Here is a 16,635-nt window from a genome sequence, read left to right on the forward strand (position 1 = left end):
TCTCTTCTCTGAAGCGTGACATAGGGGAGTGGAATAATATGTGATAAATTTTCTACCGAAGAGGCTCGGGCAATTTTGTCAATTCTGTGTAGCCTCACCCCTACGAATGTCAAACTAATTTGGCATTATAATGAATCTGGGTTGTGTTCAGTAAAAAGTGGATATTGGCTAGCGGTGTGGGTGAGGTGGAGATTATTGTAGATGGTGGGGCTGAGGTTAGACGAGGAGGTGTGTGGATTGGAGGAGGAGGAACAAGGGAAACAGGTGGGGAGGTGTGTGGACTTGGAGTTGCATCTTTCTGCTGGAACCAACTTCCAAGGAAATGGAATGAAGTTACAGTAGAAGGATCAAGCATGGCAAGAACATAGGGGCACAAGCTTGGGACCTCATTATTACCATTATTAGTGAGAAGTAATCTAGATGAAGGTGTGAGACCATATGCATCTACTTCTTCTTCCTTTTGGCTAATAACTTTCTTTGCTGTGAACAAGTCAGAGTGTACTAATAGGCGCATCAGACGGTAGAGGAAACCAGTTTGAGCTGGAGCAAGTTGAAGGGTAGAGACCAACTCAGGGAGAGTAATGGGTTATCCTTAGCCTTGGCCATTGTTGTGGATTATGTCTGGTATGCCTAGCTGAATTGCACATTTTAGAGACATGGATGTTGCGTAGGATAGCATATGCTTGTACAAATGGGCTTGACCTTGGGATAACTCACTGTTGTTAATTCCTTGAGAACCCATAATGGTATTATATTTCAAAGATATATATCATAGGTAGCTTTTTGAAACCTGAGTTATATAGATAAGGGACCAAGAAAACTTCAAATGAAAATCCATATAGATATGTATATAAGCATAATTATTAATTAATTGATTAAGGGACAGTAACATGCAAATATCAATAAGAAGCTTTTGGAATATACTCTGCAAAAGTTTTACTCTGCAGTATTGATCTTTTCTACTCAAAGGAAAGAATGAGCCACGATTACAACCTACAAATTCACGTGATGTGCTTGTGAGACATCATTTTCTTCAACAATCAATGTGTGACTGTTCTTCAAATCAGTTGTGGGGATGCTTCTCATGCCAGAACATTTTAAAATGAATAAAAAAATATATCTTGAAATTATGTACTACTACTCTTTAACTCTAAAAATTTAGTAGTGTATCTATTCACTAGCAATACTGGTGTGGGGTGGATCCCATGTATGAGTTAAGATTATTATTTGCCTGGCCTCCTGACCCATGTTTGAATAATTCCTCTCTCTATATAAATATATATATATATATACATTGCAAGCTAGCTCTTGTTTACTATGATTGATTTACTGGGTGCTGAAATTATTTATGAACTTGTGATTGAAAGTATCAGCTGCCAGATCATCTCCAGTTGTTAAAACCTGAACTCTCTCTGTGTGTCAGTATAAGGGTCACAATTTAGGTTTGATAACTACTTGTTTTGGCTCTTACCCTTCAATTTATACCACATCATCATTCATATTCATATGCTTAGATTCTAGCACAATAAGGGCAGACTTTTGACTTTGAGAAGTATATATTTATATACATATTTATATGCTTACATCATATGTATAACATGTTGAATTTGGACTGTTTTACCACTTGATTACTATTTAGAGTGGACTTTACTCTTTATAAACTTGCTGATAATGACTTTCATCAGAAATATAATTATGGGAAAGAAAATGTTTGTACTTAAATTTTTTTGTTGATAAGTAATTCTATTCTTCTATTATCTAGCCATCATTCTGGTTAGACCCTTTTCAAGATTTTGCTATGCTTATATGTCAGAAAGAACGGGCTTTAACTGGAATGACTTGTGAGAATGGCTTACTTGGGGAAATGGGAGCCTGAGTTTTCACAACTAACTTTGTGTTTCCTCTGAAGTTATTCAAAATGGCTCATTTTTCAGGTACGTGGTCTTTATTGATTTGTGCTTGAATGTGTTCATGCATCTAGGCATTTGATTGAGTTTGCCTACGATAGTTTCACGAACAAGTGAGACCCCTATGCCAATGGAGGTGGTAAATGAGTATTTAGTTTCTTCAAAGGTATTTTATTCTTCACCTATTCATATTATTATTTTAGAAAATATCTATTATAACATAAATATTATTTTGTCCTCTTCTTGAGCTTGTAGGATAATCAGAAGTTTAGATTATTGACAGAAAATGGTGATACTGTTGCTATTGGACGAATAATAGCAACAAGCGAAAAAATTCATTGTGTTGACTTAAGAAAGGGTAACTATCGTGTGCAAGTGGATGAGTGCTGCAATGATGAGGCTAAACTTATTTTTCCTATTGGAGATGAGATTTCTTTAGTACGTCATGCTGTCAGCCACTATGTTGAGTGGCCATCTCATCTGATCATTCCTTACTATTCATATTTGGTAAGACATTGACAAGAAACTATATTTAGTGATTGAATTATTTTTCATGATTAACATGTGTTGCTTTCATGTTGAAGCTACCTAAGAAGACAAAGAAGCAAAAAAGGAATGGTTCACCAATACCTAATGCCCCAATGACACAAGAGAAGTCTCATCCTTCCCAAAGATTTCCTAGTCAAAATGAAGTAGTGTCAATTAAAACTAGTGCTCCGATACTCTTCAAGATTCCTAGTGGGGTTCCTCGCTTTCTCAAGTGTCTATTAACTACCGTGAAGTATGTGGAGCCAAGTTTCATGATCAAAATTCCGATGGATTTTGAGATATTCGGCCATGAGAATGATTTATATATCTCACAAGAAGATATAGTCCATGTTGGCTTAATGGAAGAGATTGGAGCATCATGTGTATCGTTATATATCAGGTATCAAAGATTTTTAAAATAATTATAAGTTTGTTCATAACTTATTTTATAAATTTAACAGAGATATATTTTTTATGTAGGATTTTATACTTCCAATTAGTGAAAAGAGAGATCAGTCACTTTTTTCGTTTTGTTGAGCCAATTTGGTTATCAAATGTTGGATCCACTGAAGAAGAACGAGTAGAATGGGTATCAAAGCGTATGATTGATTCAAATCCGGGTCAGATGTGGTTGTTGCCATATCATAAGGGGTAAGTTTTTTACTTTTAGTATTTTGTTAGTGAATATATATAATATTAATAATGAAATATTTTTGTGTTTCTGTTAGAAAGCATTGGATGCTTATAATAATTGATTTTGATCACCAATTGTGCTATTTCCTGGATTCTCTTCACTATTTTCCACCAGATGAAATCAAATCTCTCATTTCTCGGTAAAAATCTAACCAATTAACTGCATACTCTTTAATTCATTTAAAATTAACAACATCTAAATGTTTATGTTATTATTATTTAGTGTCTTTCAACATTCACGCACAAATAATGCAAAAACTAAGAAAGTCGTGTGGAGAACAGTTAAGTGTCCTCGTCAACCATTACAATCAATACAATGTGGGTTCTATGTTATGAGGATGATGAAGGACTTCGTGACAAATGAGTTTTCAATGCGATGGCTAACTAGGAATGTAAGTGAAAATATTCATTATTAAAGTTCTAGCTTTACCTTAAGATTAAGTATATTAATTCAACTCATGCAATGAATTTTGTTTTAGTGTGGCGGGAAGAACTATTACACAAAGGATGAGATCAATGAAGTACGTGAAGAATGGACACAATGGGTCATGGATTTGATGAGTACTACATAGGTCCACTCACTTTTGTTAACTTAGACTTTTAATGAGATATACTTACAATGTTAACTTAGACTTTCTTGAAGATATACACACTTTTGTTGCCAAACTATAGTTCACAATGCTTATGTGAGTCATTTTGTAATTAACTTAAGACTCGTTATTTTAGATACTTAGTTCAAATTCTAGTATTTTATATTATTGTGATATATGTTTTGTTTTGTTCAGTTTGTTTGTATAAAAAAATATGATTTGTTTTGGGCATAATACACTTTTTAAGAGAAAAAAAACACCATAAGTCGGTATTACTAAAACTGACAATAGAACTCTACACCATAAGTCGGTTGTGAATTGACTTGTCATGTTTTACACTAGAGGTCGGTGTGTCACACCGACTTACCATATCTTACACTAGAGGTCGGTTTGCAACCGACCTACCATGTCTTACACCAGATGTCGGTTTGCAACCGACCTACTATGTCTTACACCAGATGTCGGTTTGGCGCCAACTGACCTACCACGTTTTAACATCATAAGTCACTGCATGGGAAGTCAGTTCTCAACCGACTTATGAACATTCAGATGTCAGTTTTTAACCGACTTATCATGTAATTTTTTTAGTAGTGATAATCTTTTAGTTTATTTAATTTAACTTGAAATTTAATAGTTTATTAACTTTTTTAATCATATGTAGCTTCCTCGATGATTTGGTGCAAACGAAGGGATTGAACCACATGTAAACTTTCATGCATCTCGCTTTAGTGTCCACTAATGCAGGAACCAATGAAGTACGTGCTAAAAATCTCTTCGATCGGTTTCTACAGATGGAGCTAGAGACACAGTTTCTAATTTGTCCTTGGAACAGCAAGTAAATTAACTTAATTTTATATTCATATATTTTTTTTATTGATAAATATCTTACACAATTTTTTTATTGTAGCTTTCATTGGATGTTAGTATTAATTCAGCCACAGTCATTATCATGTAAACTCACATTTTCGTCCGGAAATCAAGGAGATAATTATCATGTAAGTTTTTCATATTACTTAATTAATTTATGATTTTATTTCAAACTCATATATGGGTAAATATTAATATTGTGTGTAGGGCATTGTATCAATATGATACACACCGAAGACTAAAAGAGTCAATCAATCTAAAAGTTTGTGTTCCTAAGGTAAGTAAATTAAATTACTTATCGTATTCAACTTTTTGACATATTTCTATTATAATAACTTACTAAATATAATACTTAAATTTGGATAACTATGTTGTAATAGTGTCGAAACCAAACTGGGCCAACCGAGTGTGGCTTTTACATTATGAAATTTGCTAGACACTTGATTTCACAGCCTAGACCGAAGGCCTACTTGAAAAATGAGGTATTGTTTTACTTTTTAATTTTCATTTAAACTATCGTTCATAATTTTATTTGGATGATTTCTAACTTATTATTTTAAATATTTTCTAATTAGTTTACGAATATGAGTCCATATTCAGCTGACAAAATCAACGAGATATTGGATGAGTGGACTAAATCAATTATGGCGTATCTCAATTAGCAAATGAGCAAGTTGGTGAGGAAATTTTAGAATAAGTAGGTTTAACACTTAGAAATTTAGAACACAAGAGTACATATATTAACTTTGATATTTGAATTACTTTTATAGTTTTGATCACAAATGTCAACTCTAAATAAATGTTTAAAAAAATTTATATTGTTGTTTTCTGTTCATACTGTTGTTTTTATGTTTTTGCTGCTGTTTTTCTGTTTCTAGTGCTGATTTCTTTTTATCAAAATAGGCCAGGGAAATTGGCTTAAAAATTTGCAATTTCCCTGGTTAATGCTTTATGTGATAGTGCCCCACTGACGCAAAAAAGACTCATTTTTAACATTTGTGGCAGTGTCTCACTGACGCAAACCAGAGTGTCATTTGCGTCACATATTAAACTGACGCAAAAACTCAATTATGGCAGTGCTAAACTGACGCAAATGACCTTTTTTGTTGTAATGTGAGTGGAGTTATGAGGTTCGGGGAAAAGGGGAAGTTGAGTCCTAGGTACATAGGACCGTTCAAGATTTTGGAATGCATTGGAAACACGGCTTACTGACTAGCCCTTCCGCCCGCGTTCTCTAGAATTCACTATGTATTCCATCTGTCAACCTTAAGGAAGTACGTGAACAACCCCACTCATGTGTTAGTTACGATAAACTTAGCATAGATCCACATTCTCCCATTAGGGTTTGTTCTTTGATCTATGCATACAAATATTAATCGTATCTGGAAAATGTGACTTTATAGCCAAACCAATGAGTTTAAGAAAAATTAATTGAGGTTTGAATTCCAATCAACTGGGCTAAAGAATGATAATTTCTTGATCGGGCCACTAATGGCATTTTAGTCAATTTGATAAAATTACCAAAATTAGGTGATATGTGACAAATTTATTTTTGGGTCACATTTAATTTAATTATTTAAGCTTTGAGATATTTAAAAACTATAGGTTAAAAGTTAAGGGAAAATTAAAGCACAAAATTCCCAAAGGGCCCTTGAATCCCTTAAATGTGAGGTAAAATAAACAAGGGCATAAAAGTAATTTCCAAGGGTAGAGAGAGAGAGAGGAGTGGGCAGCAAGGCTAGGTCCTAGGGCTCTCAAGAGCTAGGACACATACCCCAAAGAGAATAGGAAGAGTCTTACCCATTCACAAGCTAGGGTGTAATCATTGTTTTGTTTTTTTTCTCTCAAAAAAATTTTCCCCACCATTTTCCTCCAAAATCGAGGCACCCTCTTCCCCTTCCCTTTTAATTTTTTTCTAACTCTAGAAAACAAAAATAAGAGGCTCTCTCACTCCCTCTAGTTTCATTCCTCGCTCTTTCTCTCTCAAGGAGAAACTCCATTGAAGCTAGTGTTCAACCCTAAGCAAACCGAGTTCAAGGTAAGTGAAATCCTCTCTTGTGATGCATTCTTCTCCTTCTTATTCAAACTCAAAACCCTAGGGTTCCTTGTGCATACATGTGATCTAAAAGTCATGCGTGGCCTTTTTCTTGTGTTCTAGGGTTCAAGAGAAGACCTACTAGTCGAATCTCCCAGTTGAGCACCTTTGTGATCAAATAAAGCAAGGTAAGAGGTTTTTGTGAGCTTGCATGTTCTTGTACCTCATCTAATTTTCTTTCTATCGTAATCTTTTTCTTAAAATATGCATGTGGGACTTGGGGCTCAGTTTTGAGAGTTTAGAGCACCAAATGAAGGTTTTGAAGAGCTAAGGAATACACCTTCAAGCTAGGGCTTCGAAAGGTAGAATCTATGGTTGAGTTCTTTATGTTTTATGATGATTCTTGTAGATCTGGTTGTAAAGGGTGTTTCAATATTATATGAGCTTATTTTATGCTTAAGGTTGATATTTATGTGTGATATGATGATTTGCATGCATTCATGTGGCTCGGGTTATGCTAGAAGTGCTTATTGATGTTAGGTTGTGTAAAAATGCATACTGCCAAAATTTCGTTGTCCGGCTTCCAACAGGTCAAATCGCACTCCATTACCTTTGTTTGTGAAAAATATTTGTGTAGTTGCATATTTGTTTGTGAGTACTTGACGTTAGGCCTTTAAAAATAGTAAAAATGTATTTTTTAAACCCAAGTTATGAGCGTTTTGGCATTTTGATGTAAATTTGGAAAAATTCTGAGCAGCATGCACTGCCCAGATTGTTTTTACTTTTGAGAGAGTTTTACTAATCAAAAAGCTATAAAATTTTATAGGGTGTTAGTCTAAACAATTTTAGATGAAAATGTGTTAAGGTGTAAGATATGTGATTTTTCAAAGTTTGTCGTAGAATCTAGAAAAAAAACTTTTAGGCTGCAAGCACTACCCTGATTGCTTTAAATATTTTTATAAGTTTTATTATTCCAAAATTATGAAATTTTGGAGGAAGATAATATAGAAATGGATAAAGATCCCTGTAAAATTTTAGAAAGAACTGGGGTACAGTGTAAGAGAAGTGAATTTTCAAAGTTACCTTAAAATTTGGGAAAAACTTCTGGGCAGCACACACTGCCCATATTTCTTTACAAATTTCAATGAGTTTTCCCATCTAAAAAATTATGAAATTTTGAGGAAAATTAGTTAAAATGTGTATAAGTAATTTTTTAAATTTTTAGAGAAAAATATTTCATGGTTTAAGAGAAATAATTTTTCTAAATTTGTCATAAAAACTGAAAGGTAGTAATTTCGAACTTTAACAAAAAATGATTTTTGGGAGGTTAATTGTCTTAACCTAAAACAATTTTTGAAGCGAGACTTTCACCTAGTTCCCGTTCTTATGACACAGAACACATGAATGATAGTTTAAGGGTTTTTCCCAAAACTCAACTTAGGGCAAAAGTTTAAAAATGAGATATTACCCCTTAAATTAAATAGTAGAAGTAAAGTTTTGGAAATGAAAAGGAACAATATTTTGTAAAGATAACTAAGGATTTGGAGACTTAACCAATCCCAAATTAGCTTGAGTTAATTTAAAAGTTAAAGGTCCAATTGTCAGTCTTTTAAAAAAATAACGTAAAAAAATATCCTAGGTTATGGATAAAAATGGTAAGAATGGGAGTTGGGTTTTTGTAGACTCTTTAAGAGAATAGGATAACATTCTCATATAATATTTGTAAAAGGGTCGAAAAGCGATTTTGGTAAGAGATAGAAAATGGTAAACTTTCATGAGAGAACGAAAAGTTGGTATTTTTCTAAGATAGGAGATGAGTAGAACTCCTTTTTCCAAAAACCAAAATACGAGTTATTTGATAAGAGAGTTCTCTAGTTAATGAATATTAAGATGCACGACATGGAGAGCGTGTTGTGGTGAGGCCGATTTTCTTATATTACTGTAAAGACTGAAACGAAATCCGGCCTGTTTAAAAGGATATAGTATAGAGTCTCTAATAGAATTTTATTGCATGTAGATATCATAGAATATTAGCTATAAGAGTATGCCATAGTTTAATCCGAGTACACTATAAAAAATTACAGTAATCGCGAAAAATGGAAAATGAATAACGGTGTTAAAGATTCAACTGGGAGTAAAGGACCCCATGTAAGTTAGCCTTTCTCTTTCTTGAATACAACATGAATATACTAGTGTGTGCTTGTAGTAGTAGATTACAGAAATTTTGTTTGGGTCATTAAGACCAAGGTTTGCTTAATTCCTACTATTGCAATGCTTTGGCATTCTGCGGCTAAATGGTAAGTAGGTTCGGGTTGGAGCCAAAGCCCTAACATAAAATAGTCTAGGTTGGAGCGAGGACATGGTAAGTCTATATTCAGAGTTAGAGCCATGAAGATTGTAATATAATCCGGGATGAAGCCAAGACAATGGTAATATAGTTCGGGTTAGAGCTAGGGCAATGGTAATATGGTTCGGGTTGGAGTCAGGACATGGTAAAAATATAGTCCAGGTTGCAGCCAGGACATAAATGCTAAAACTGGGTTTAGGCTCGGATCCCTTGCTGTTAATTTATTAATTAGTTGTGATATGTGTTGTATATCTTGAATGTTCTGGGATTTTCTGCGTGCACGTTATCATGTCATGTGTAACGTTGTTTGTTAGGCACAATCCAAGTATTTGATTCTGATTTGGCTATTGTTTAAGAATTGTATGATAGGGTTGAGATTTATCCAATACCCTAATTGTCACGACCCGAGCCCTAGGCTGTGGCAGATTTGTAATATTCATAACTTGGGTGGTCAAGTGTCGAACTTTGACCCTTGTTGGAAAATAGTCTTTATAAATGATCATTTAATTTATATTAAATAGTACTATAATTATAAGTTAAAATAATAGAATAACTCCTATAATTATATATAAAAATATTAGTGATAAAAGCATGATCATTTATCATTATACATAAAACAATAATATTCTCACAGTTATGTAATCACCAAACAGTTAAATTTAATAAGTCATACACACCAAAAATAATACTTAGTATCCACCATTCCTCATTCCTAACTATTACATAGCAAATTTAGATATACAGACCATTAGGTTCCAAATTAAATACACATATAATATTCAAAAGATAGGACTATGACACCATACACATTGGCTTCAACAATAATTCATCTTTTCCACATTCGCGTCACTAGGCTCCTGGAATGGGAGAGATAGGGGGTGAGCTTATAAAGCTCAGTAGGAAAACAACTAATAACATAGGGCCCATAACTATAATACAACCCCTGCATAGTTAGCTTTGAAAACCAAAACATATGTCATCATGTATAAACCAAAATAGAGAAACCACAAATAACCATAAAGGCATAGCTAAAAGTGCACATCACACCGTCCACTAGATCCCTAGTTCCCGTTACCCACCATAGAAAAACCAACATCCTAAATCGGGTAGTCAAACCTGATAACCACCACAAGGGGAGGCTTAGAACACTTCCTGTATACAGATGCTAGGTCTTAACACCTACAGGCGAGTGGACACCTGATCTACCTATGGTGACACAGAGACTAGGTCGTGAAACAACAACATGCACAAATCATGATCACTATGACTCTCATCAGTATAACCAAATGCAGGTACACATGAAAAGAAAGAAACATATTCCCTTTATATTTTTAGAAAATTGGGCAGCATAACAACTGCATTTGAATAAAACCCAAAAATCATAACCTGCATGAATAAGTGAACAAAAATATATTTGGCATTCAGTGCCCTCAAAACATATCAAAAAACATGCAGATTAAGTTTTCAATTTTTCAAACATTTTATAAATATTAAAATTGGAATATGTTTAATGCAATTCATTATGAGTAAAATAAGTCCAATAGTCAAGTTGAGTCCGTACCTCCTTAGAATTTTCAATCTGAGCCCAAAGCGACGCTCCTAAGCTCAACGATGATCTTAGAGTGATTTAGTCCGATCTTTATATAACGTTTTTCCTACGTGCACCAAATGAGAAAATGATTATCATCATTGCATTCCTTATTCAAAATTGTGTCCAATGACATATAATATGACCATATTTAAAATTTCAAGTTCCGGAACCTCACCCAAGCAGTGCACATTAGCGGTTGGTGGTGGCAGTGAGCAGTGAGCAGTGTACCGGAAACTTCAACGAATATATGCATGGCATATATCAAAATGATCCCATCAATGAGTACATCATGGAAGTACAACTCCTTTGCCCAAATGACCTCCGGTGCCGTCGAAAAATGCTTCCAAAGGGGCAAAAATACCCAAAATCTCACCGGGGAAAAACGGTGAGTTGACTTAAATGGCTTAGTGGGTGACGTTCCTCTCTTCACGCTGGTTCCAATGGTACCGACCATTCGCCGAGTGGTAGACGGAGCTACCCAGAAAATGCATTCAAAGTTTAACGATGAAACTTCGAAGTTTTCTTCTAGGCTCGTCTCCACTCCGTTGGCCACCAAACTTTAGGGATGAGTTTGTTGCCAACCACTAACGGTTCAGCCTCGGCGCATGGCGGCAACGACAACTTCGGCAGTGGCTGCCTGGTACCTTGTCGTGGTTTGTTGCAGAAATAAAAACAAGGAAAGAGAAGAAGACGAAGAAGAAGTAGAAGAAGAAAAAGGAAAAAAACAATCTGATTATATAATTTTTTTTATAAAAAGTGGGTCCCACCACATATATATAATTTAATAATTTTTTTTTTCCTTCTCTTTTTGACTTTTCAATCTGAAAGGTCCTCAGATTTCACATTCTTCCCTTCTTAAAGAAATTTCGTCCCGAAATTTTCAAAGTACAAGCTCAAGCTGAAAATTAAACAAATGAGGATACTTCTCATACATCTTCGACTTTGACTCCCAAGTAGCCTCGTCTTCCCTATGGTTCTGCCATAAGACCTTGACTATGGGAATCTCTCTATTCCTTAGCACCTTTAACTCTCTCACCAAGATTCTGATAGGTTGTTCTTCACATGTCACGTCCTCTTGAAGAGGGATAGCCTCATACTCAATGATGTCCGATGGGTCTGGAGTATACTTACTCATCATCGACACATGGAACACATTGTGACCATGCCCCAACTGCGCTGGTAAGTTCAATCAATAAGCGACCTCCCCAACCCTCTCGATAACCTCGAAAGGTCCAATAGTCCTCGGGGCTAGCTTACCCTTCACTCCACATCTCATCACACTACGCATGGGAGTAACTTTCAAGAAGACATAGTCACCAACCTCAAACTCAACTTCTCGGCAGTGGAGATTGGCATTACTCTTCTGACGACTTTGAACAACCATAAGTCTCTCTTAGATGTCTTTGATCTTCTCAGTGGTACTAGCGATAATTTGGGGTCCAATTGCGACATGCTAGTCTGGTTCTGCCCAACATAAGGGTGATCTGCATGGTCTCCCATATAAGGCCTCGTAAGGAGTCATGCCTATGTTGGTCGTGTAACTATTATTATAAGTGAATTCCACCAATGACAAGTGTTCTCCCCAGTTACATCCAAAATCCAAAATACAAGAACGAAGCATGTCCTCCAAGGTTTGGGTAGTCCTCTTAGACTGTCCATCTTCTGAGGGTGGTGAGCGGTGCTCAAGTTAAGTTCAGTTCCTAAAGCTTTTTGCAATGATCCCCAAAATCTTGATGTAAATCGAGGATCTCTATCAGAAACAATGCTGGAAGGCAACCCATGCAGTCAAAGTATTTTACCCACATAAAGTCGAGCTAGTCTAGAAACCTTATAATCCTTCCTAATTGGAATGAAATGAGCAGATTTGGTCAAACAATCGACAATCACCCGGACAGTGTCATGCTTTAATGGTGTTAATGGTAATCTTATCACAAAGTCCATCGTGATCTTATCCCACACTTCCATTCTGGTATAGGTAAAGGTTGAAGCAACACTGAAGGTCTCTGGTGCTCAGCCTTAACCTTCTTAGCTACAAAGCTAGTCATATCTCTCTTCATACCTTCCCACCAGAATTGTCTTTTCAAGTCTTGGTACATCTTTGTACTTCCAGGATGTACAGTAAATTTAGACCTAGGAGCCTCGATCATAACTGACTCTAAGATCAAGGATATTTGCAATGACCAATCTTCCCTTATGGTATAAGAATCCTTCGATATTTACTGTTCATCCATCTAACTGGTCACCGTTTCAGATTCAATTCCAGATAAGTCTCAATTTCTCATATTGCCACTGACATTGCTTAACTTTCTAGTAGCACTGGTGTAACTACTACGTTTGAAACACAAACAATATATTTTCCTTCATAGTACTCTAATTCATAATCACCCATCATGATCGTTCTTTTCCAATCCTCGAGAGCCAAACAAGCCAAAGTGCCATGAGGTTTTCTATTTAATGCATCAACGACCACATTTGCTTTTCCAGGATGATATTGCAAAGTGAAATCATAATCTTCCATGTACTCGACCCATCTTCTTTGCCTCAAAGTCAAGTCTCTTTGAGTAAAGAGATACTTTAAACTCTTATGATCGGAATATAATTCAAACTTTTCCCCATATAAGTAACATCTCCAAAATTTCAAGGCAAAAATCACTGTTGCAAGTTCCAAGTCTTGTGTAGGGTAATTCTTCTCATGTGGCTTCAATTGGCGTGAAGCATAGGCAACAACCTTGCCATTTTGCATGAGATCTCCTCCTAAACCAGTACCAGAAGCATCAGTGAATACCACATACGGTTCATCACTATTAGGCACAGTGAGAACAGTCGTCGTAGTCAATCTTTGCTTAAGTCCTCTGAAAGCTTCTTCGCAACTGTCATCCCACACGAACTTTAAATCCTTTCTTGTTAGCTTTGTCAAAGGAGTAGCAATTTGAGAAAAATTCTCCACAAAGCAACGATAGTAACCTACTAACCCAAGAAAACTTCGAATCTTAGTAACGTTCTTTGGTCTTTCCCATTGCAATATAAATTCTATCTTCGCAAGAATCCACAGTAATGCCTTATTGAGATATTAAATTCCCTAAGAATTTGACCTCAGTCATCCAGAAGTAACATTTTTTTCTTTCTTAGCATATAATTGATGGTCCCTCAAAGTTTGCAACACAATTGATAAGTGTTCAGCATGGTCCTTAGGTGTCTTGGAATACACCAAACGGTCATAAATAAAAATTACCACAAACCTATCCAAATAGGGTCTAAAGATTCTATTAATTAGGTCCATAAATGATGCAGGTACATTCGTCAATCCAAATGGCATCACCAAAAACTCAAGTGTCCATAACGTATTCTGAAAGCAGTTTTAGGAATATCCTCTTCCTTAATCCTCAATTGATGATAGCTTGACCTCAAATCAATCTTGGAAAAACATTTTGAACCTATGAGCTAATCAAACAACTCATATATCCTTGGCAAGTGATACTTGTTCTTAATTGTCATCTGATTCAATTTCTTATGATCGACCCACAATCGCAAGGATCCATCAGCTTTCTTGGCAAACAAAACTGGAGCTCCCCGCAGGGGAGTACTATTCCTGATGTACCATTATCCATTAGCTCACCCAATTGCTTTTCCAATTCTGCCAACTCTGCAGGTGCCATGCGATAAGATGCAATAGAAACTAGTTGAGTCCCGGGAATCAGATCAATGCAAAACTCGATCTCTCTATCACGTGGTAGTCCTTGCAAATCCTCAGGAAACACATCTGGAAGGCCACTAACCACTGACATCCAAGGAAACTTGTCTAGAGGCCTAGACTCGTGCTCAATTGCAAATAGACCCCCGATACACTCTAAGTTTCTTTCCCCACCTAATCATGCCTTAAGAATAAGATTCTACCTTACTGCATTCATGTTGGCTCAAAATACAATGAAATCTCCACTTGGAGTTAAAAGAGTCACTATTTTGCGTGAGCATTCCACAATGGCTTGGTAATTAGACAACCAATCCATGCCAAGAATCACATCAAATTGACCCATAGGTAACACCATCAAGTTTCCTAATAACTTATGCCCTTCAAACACAATACAAACTGATTTGCAGATGGTTGAAACTCCACCATGCCCTCCCATAGGTACACTCAACTGCAACGTAGGACTAAAAGTTTCCCAACTCAAACCCAACATGCTAGCAAACATTCATGATATATAAGAATATGATGCACCAGTATCAAATAATACATGAGCCTAGGAGTGTGAGATAAGAACCATACCATCCACAACTCCTTGGCATGTTCCTCCTTGCACATCATCACCATCAAGAGCATAAGCTTGACCAAAGGCTTTACCTTCTTCTTGGTCAGATTTCTTTTCCCAACCTTTTTCCTTATAATTAACTTTAGTTCACAAGGCTAACATCATACCCTCGTTCATGTCTGTAAAGGTTAGGTTAATGATTTCATCAAGTGTTGTAGTCCTCAATCGAGTCATGAACTTTTCAATCAAAAGAGACTGGTCAACGATACCGACATAAACATAGAAGGTCTACTCGACAAACTCTATGTAGAATTCATTCACTCACATCCATCATGATCTAGTCATTTTGTGATCTCATCAACCTATCATTGGTCTCAAGCAATCAAATGATCCAATAAAGTCCTCCTATGAGATGGATCAAAATTTCCTTAAGTCATCCCATCAGTTCCTCTCATTCTACTTAAGGCTTCCTACCAATCTGGTGCACTCCTTACCAACTTAGACACTTTAAAATTAACATGATACTTTTCAGATTTTCTCATAATGTTTAAACTCTTCTTTATTTGCCTCGGCCATCTTTTAGCCACCATGGAATCTTTTCCACCTTTAGACTTAGGCAGTTGAATCTGGTGGAAGATCTGAATGTGATGGCTCTATCGGGTAGCTAGATCTATCTGTTAGGCAGGATTGCCTCTTAAAGCCTCAAGAATGGCATTCTTAGGGAATGCAACTGGCAGAGAGGGAACCTTTGCCTCAGGGACATCAGCAACAAGCCTTCTCCTTGTTGTCCTTCCATTCGGGGGCATTTTCTTAAGTCAGTAAATCAATAACTAACTAGTTAGTGAGGAATGGATGCTACCTATATACATACGCTTTTATATATCAAAATACTTTATTTTAAAATAAATTTAATCTAATTGGTGACACACTCCGAGGTATTTAACCCGGTTCTCTGATACCATTTTTCTGTCATGACCCGAGCCATAGGCCGTGGCAGATTTGTAATATCCATAACTTGGGTGGTCAAATGTCAAACTTTGACCCTTGTTGGAAAATAGTCTTTATAAATGATCATTTAATTTATATTAAATAGTACTATAACTATAAATTAAAATAATAGAATAACTCCTATAATTATATATAAAAATATTAGTGATAAAAGCATGATCATTTATCATTATACATAAAACAATAATATTCTCATAGTTATGTAATCACCAAACAGTTAAATTTAATAAGTCATAAACACAAAATATAATACTTAGTATCCATCATTCATCATTCTTAACTATTACATAGATAGTTTAGATATACAGACCATTAGGTTCCAAATTAAATACACATATAATATTCAAAAGATAGGACTATGACACCATACACATTGGCTTCAACAATAATTAATCTTCTCCACATTCGCATCACTAGGCTCCTGGAATGGGAGAGATAAGGGGTGAGCTTATACAGCTCAGTAGGAAAACAACTAATAACATAGGACCAGAAAGTTTAATACATCCCCTGCATGGTTAGCTTTGAAAACCAAAACATACATCATCATGTATAAACCAAAATAGAGAAACCACAAATAACCATAAGAGCATAGCTACGAGTGCACATCACATCGTCCACTAGATCCCTAGTTCTCGTTACCCACCATAGAAAAACCAACATCCTAAATCGGGTAGTAAGACCTGATAACCACCACAAGGGGAGGCTCAGAACACTTCCTGTATACAGATGCTAGGTCTTAACACCTACAGGTGAGTGGACACCTGATCTACCTATGGTGACACAAAGACTAGGTCGTGAAACAACAACATACACAAATCA

At 35.8% G+C, this 16,635-nt stretch overlaps 2 protein-coding genes across 2 annotated transcripts; one reads left to right on the forward strand and one right to left on the reverse strand.

Annotated features, from left to right (window-relative positions):
* Positions 1–2,037: 2,037 nt before the first annotated feature.
* Positions 2,038–3,272, forward strand: LOC133792484 (uncharacterized). The gene is made up of 5 exons (XM_062230392.1): positions 2,038–2,073; positions 2,163–2,345; positions 2,492–2,835; positions 2,916–3,086; positions 3,164–3,272. The coding sequence occupies exons 1-5, from the start codon at positions 2,038–2,040 to the stop codon at positions 3,270–3,272; spliced, it is 843 nt and encodes a 280-aa protein (XP_062086376.1).
* An 8,166-nt stretch (positions 3,273–11,438) lies between these two features.
* On the reverse strand, positions 11,439–11,942 carry LOC133792485 (uncharacterized). The gene is made up of 2 exons (XM_062230393.1): positions 11,816–11,942; positions 11,439–11,734 (listed from the first exon to the last, which is right to left on the reverse strand). The coding sequence occupies exons 1-2, from the start codon at positions 11,940–11,942 to the stop codon at positions 11,439–11,441; spliced, it is 423 nt and encodes a 140-aa protein (XP_062086377.1).
* Positions 11,943–16,635: the final 4,693 nt, after the last annotated feature.

The sequence above is a fragment of the Humulus lupulus genome, chromosome 7 (assembly GCF_963169125.1).
Source record: "Humulus lupulus chromosome 7, drHumLupu1.1, whole genome shotgun sequence".
NCBI lineage: Eukaryota > Viridiplantae > Streptophyta > Magnoliopsida > Rosales > Cannabaceae > Humulus > Humulus lupulus.

Excerpts from the sequence above, each read along its gene's own strand:
- LOC133792484 (XM_062230392.1), top strand. The coding sequence starts at position 2,038 with ATGGAGGTGGTAAATGAGTATTTAGTTTCTTCAAAG. Across the intron at positions 2,074-2,162 it reads AGTATTTAGTTTCTTCAAAG|GATAATCAGAAGTTTAGATT; the intron begins GTATTTTATTCT and ends TTGAGCTTGTAG. Across the intron at positions 2,346-2,491 it reads TTGGAGATGAGATTTCTTTA|CTACCTAAGAAGACAAAGAA; the intron begins GTACGTCATGCT and ends TTCATGTTGAAG.
- LOC133792485 (XM_062230393.1), bottom strand. The coding sequence starts at position 11,942 with ATGGTTGTTCAAAGTCGTCAGAAGAGTAATGCCAATCTCCACTGCCGA. Across the intron at positions 11,735-11,815 it reads GATGAGATGTGGAGTGAAGG|CGCAGTTGGGGCATGGTCAC; the intron begins GTAAGCTAGCCC and ends TGAACTTACCAG.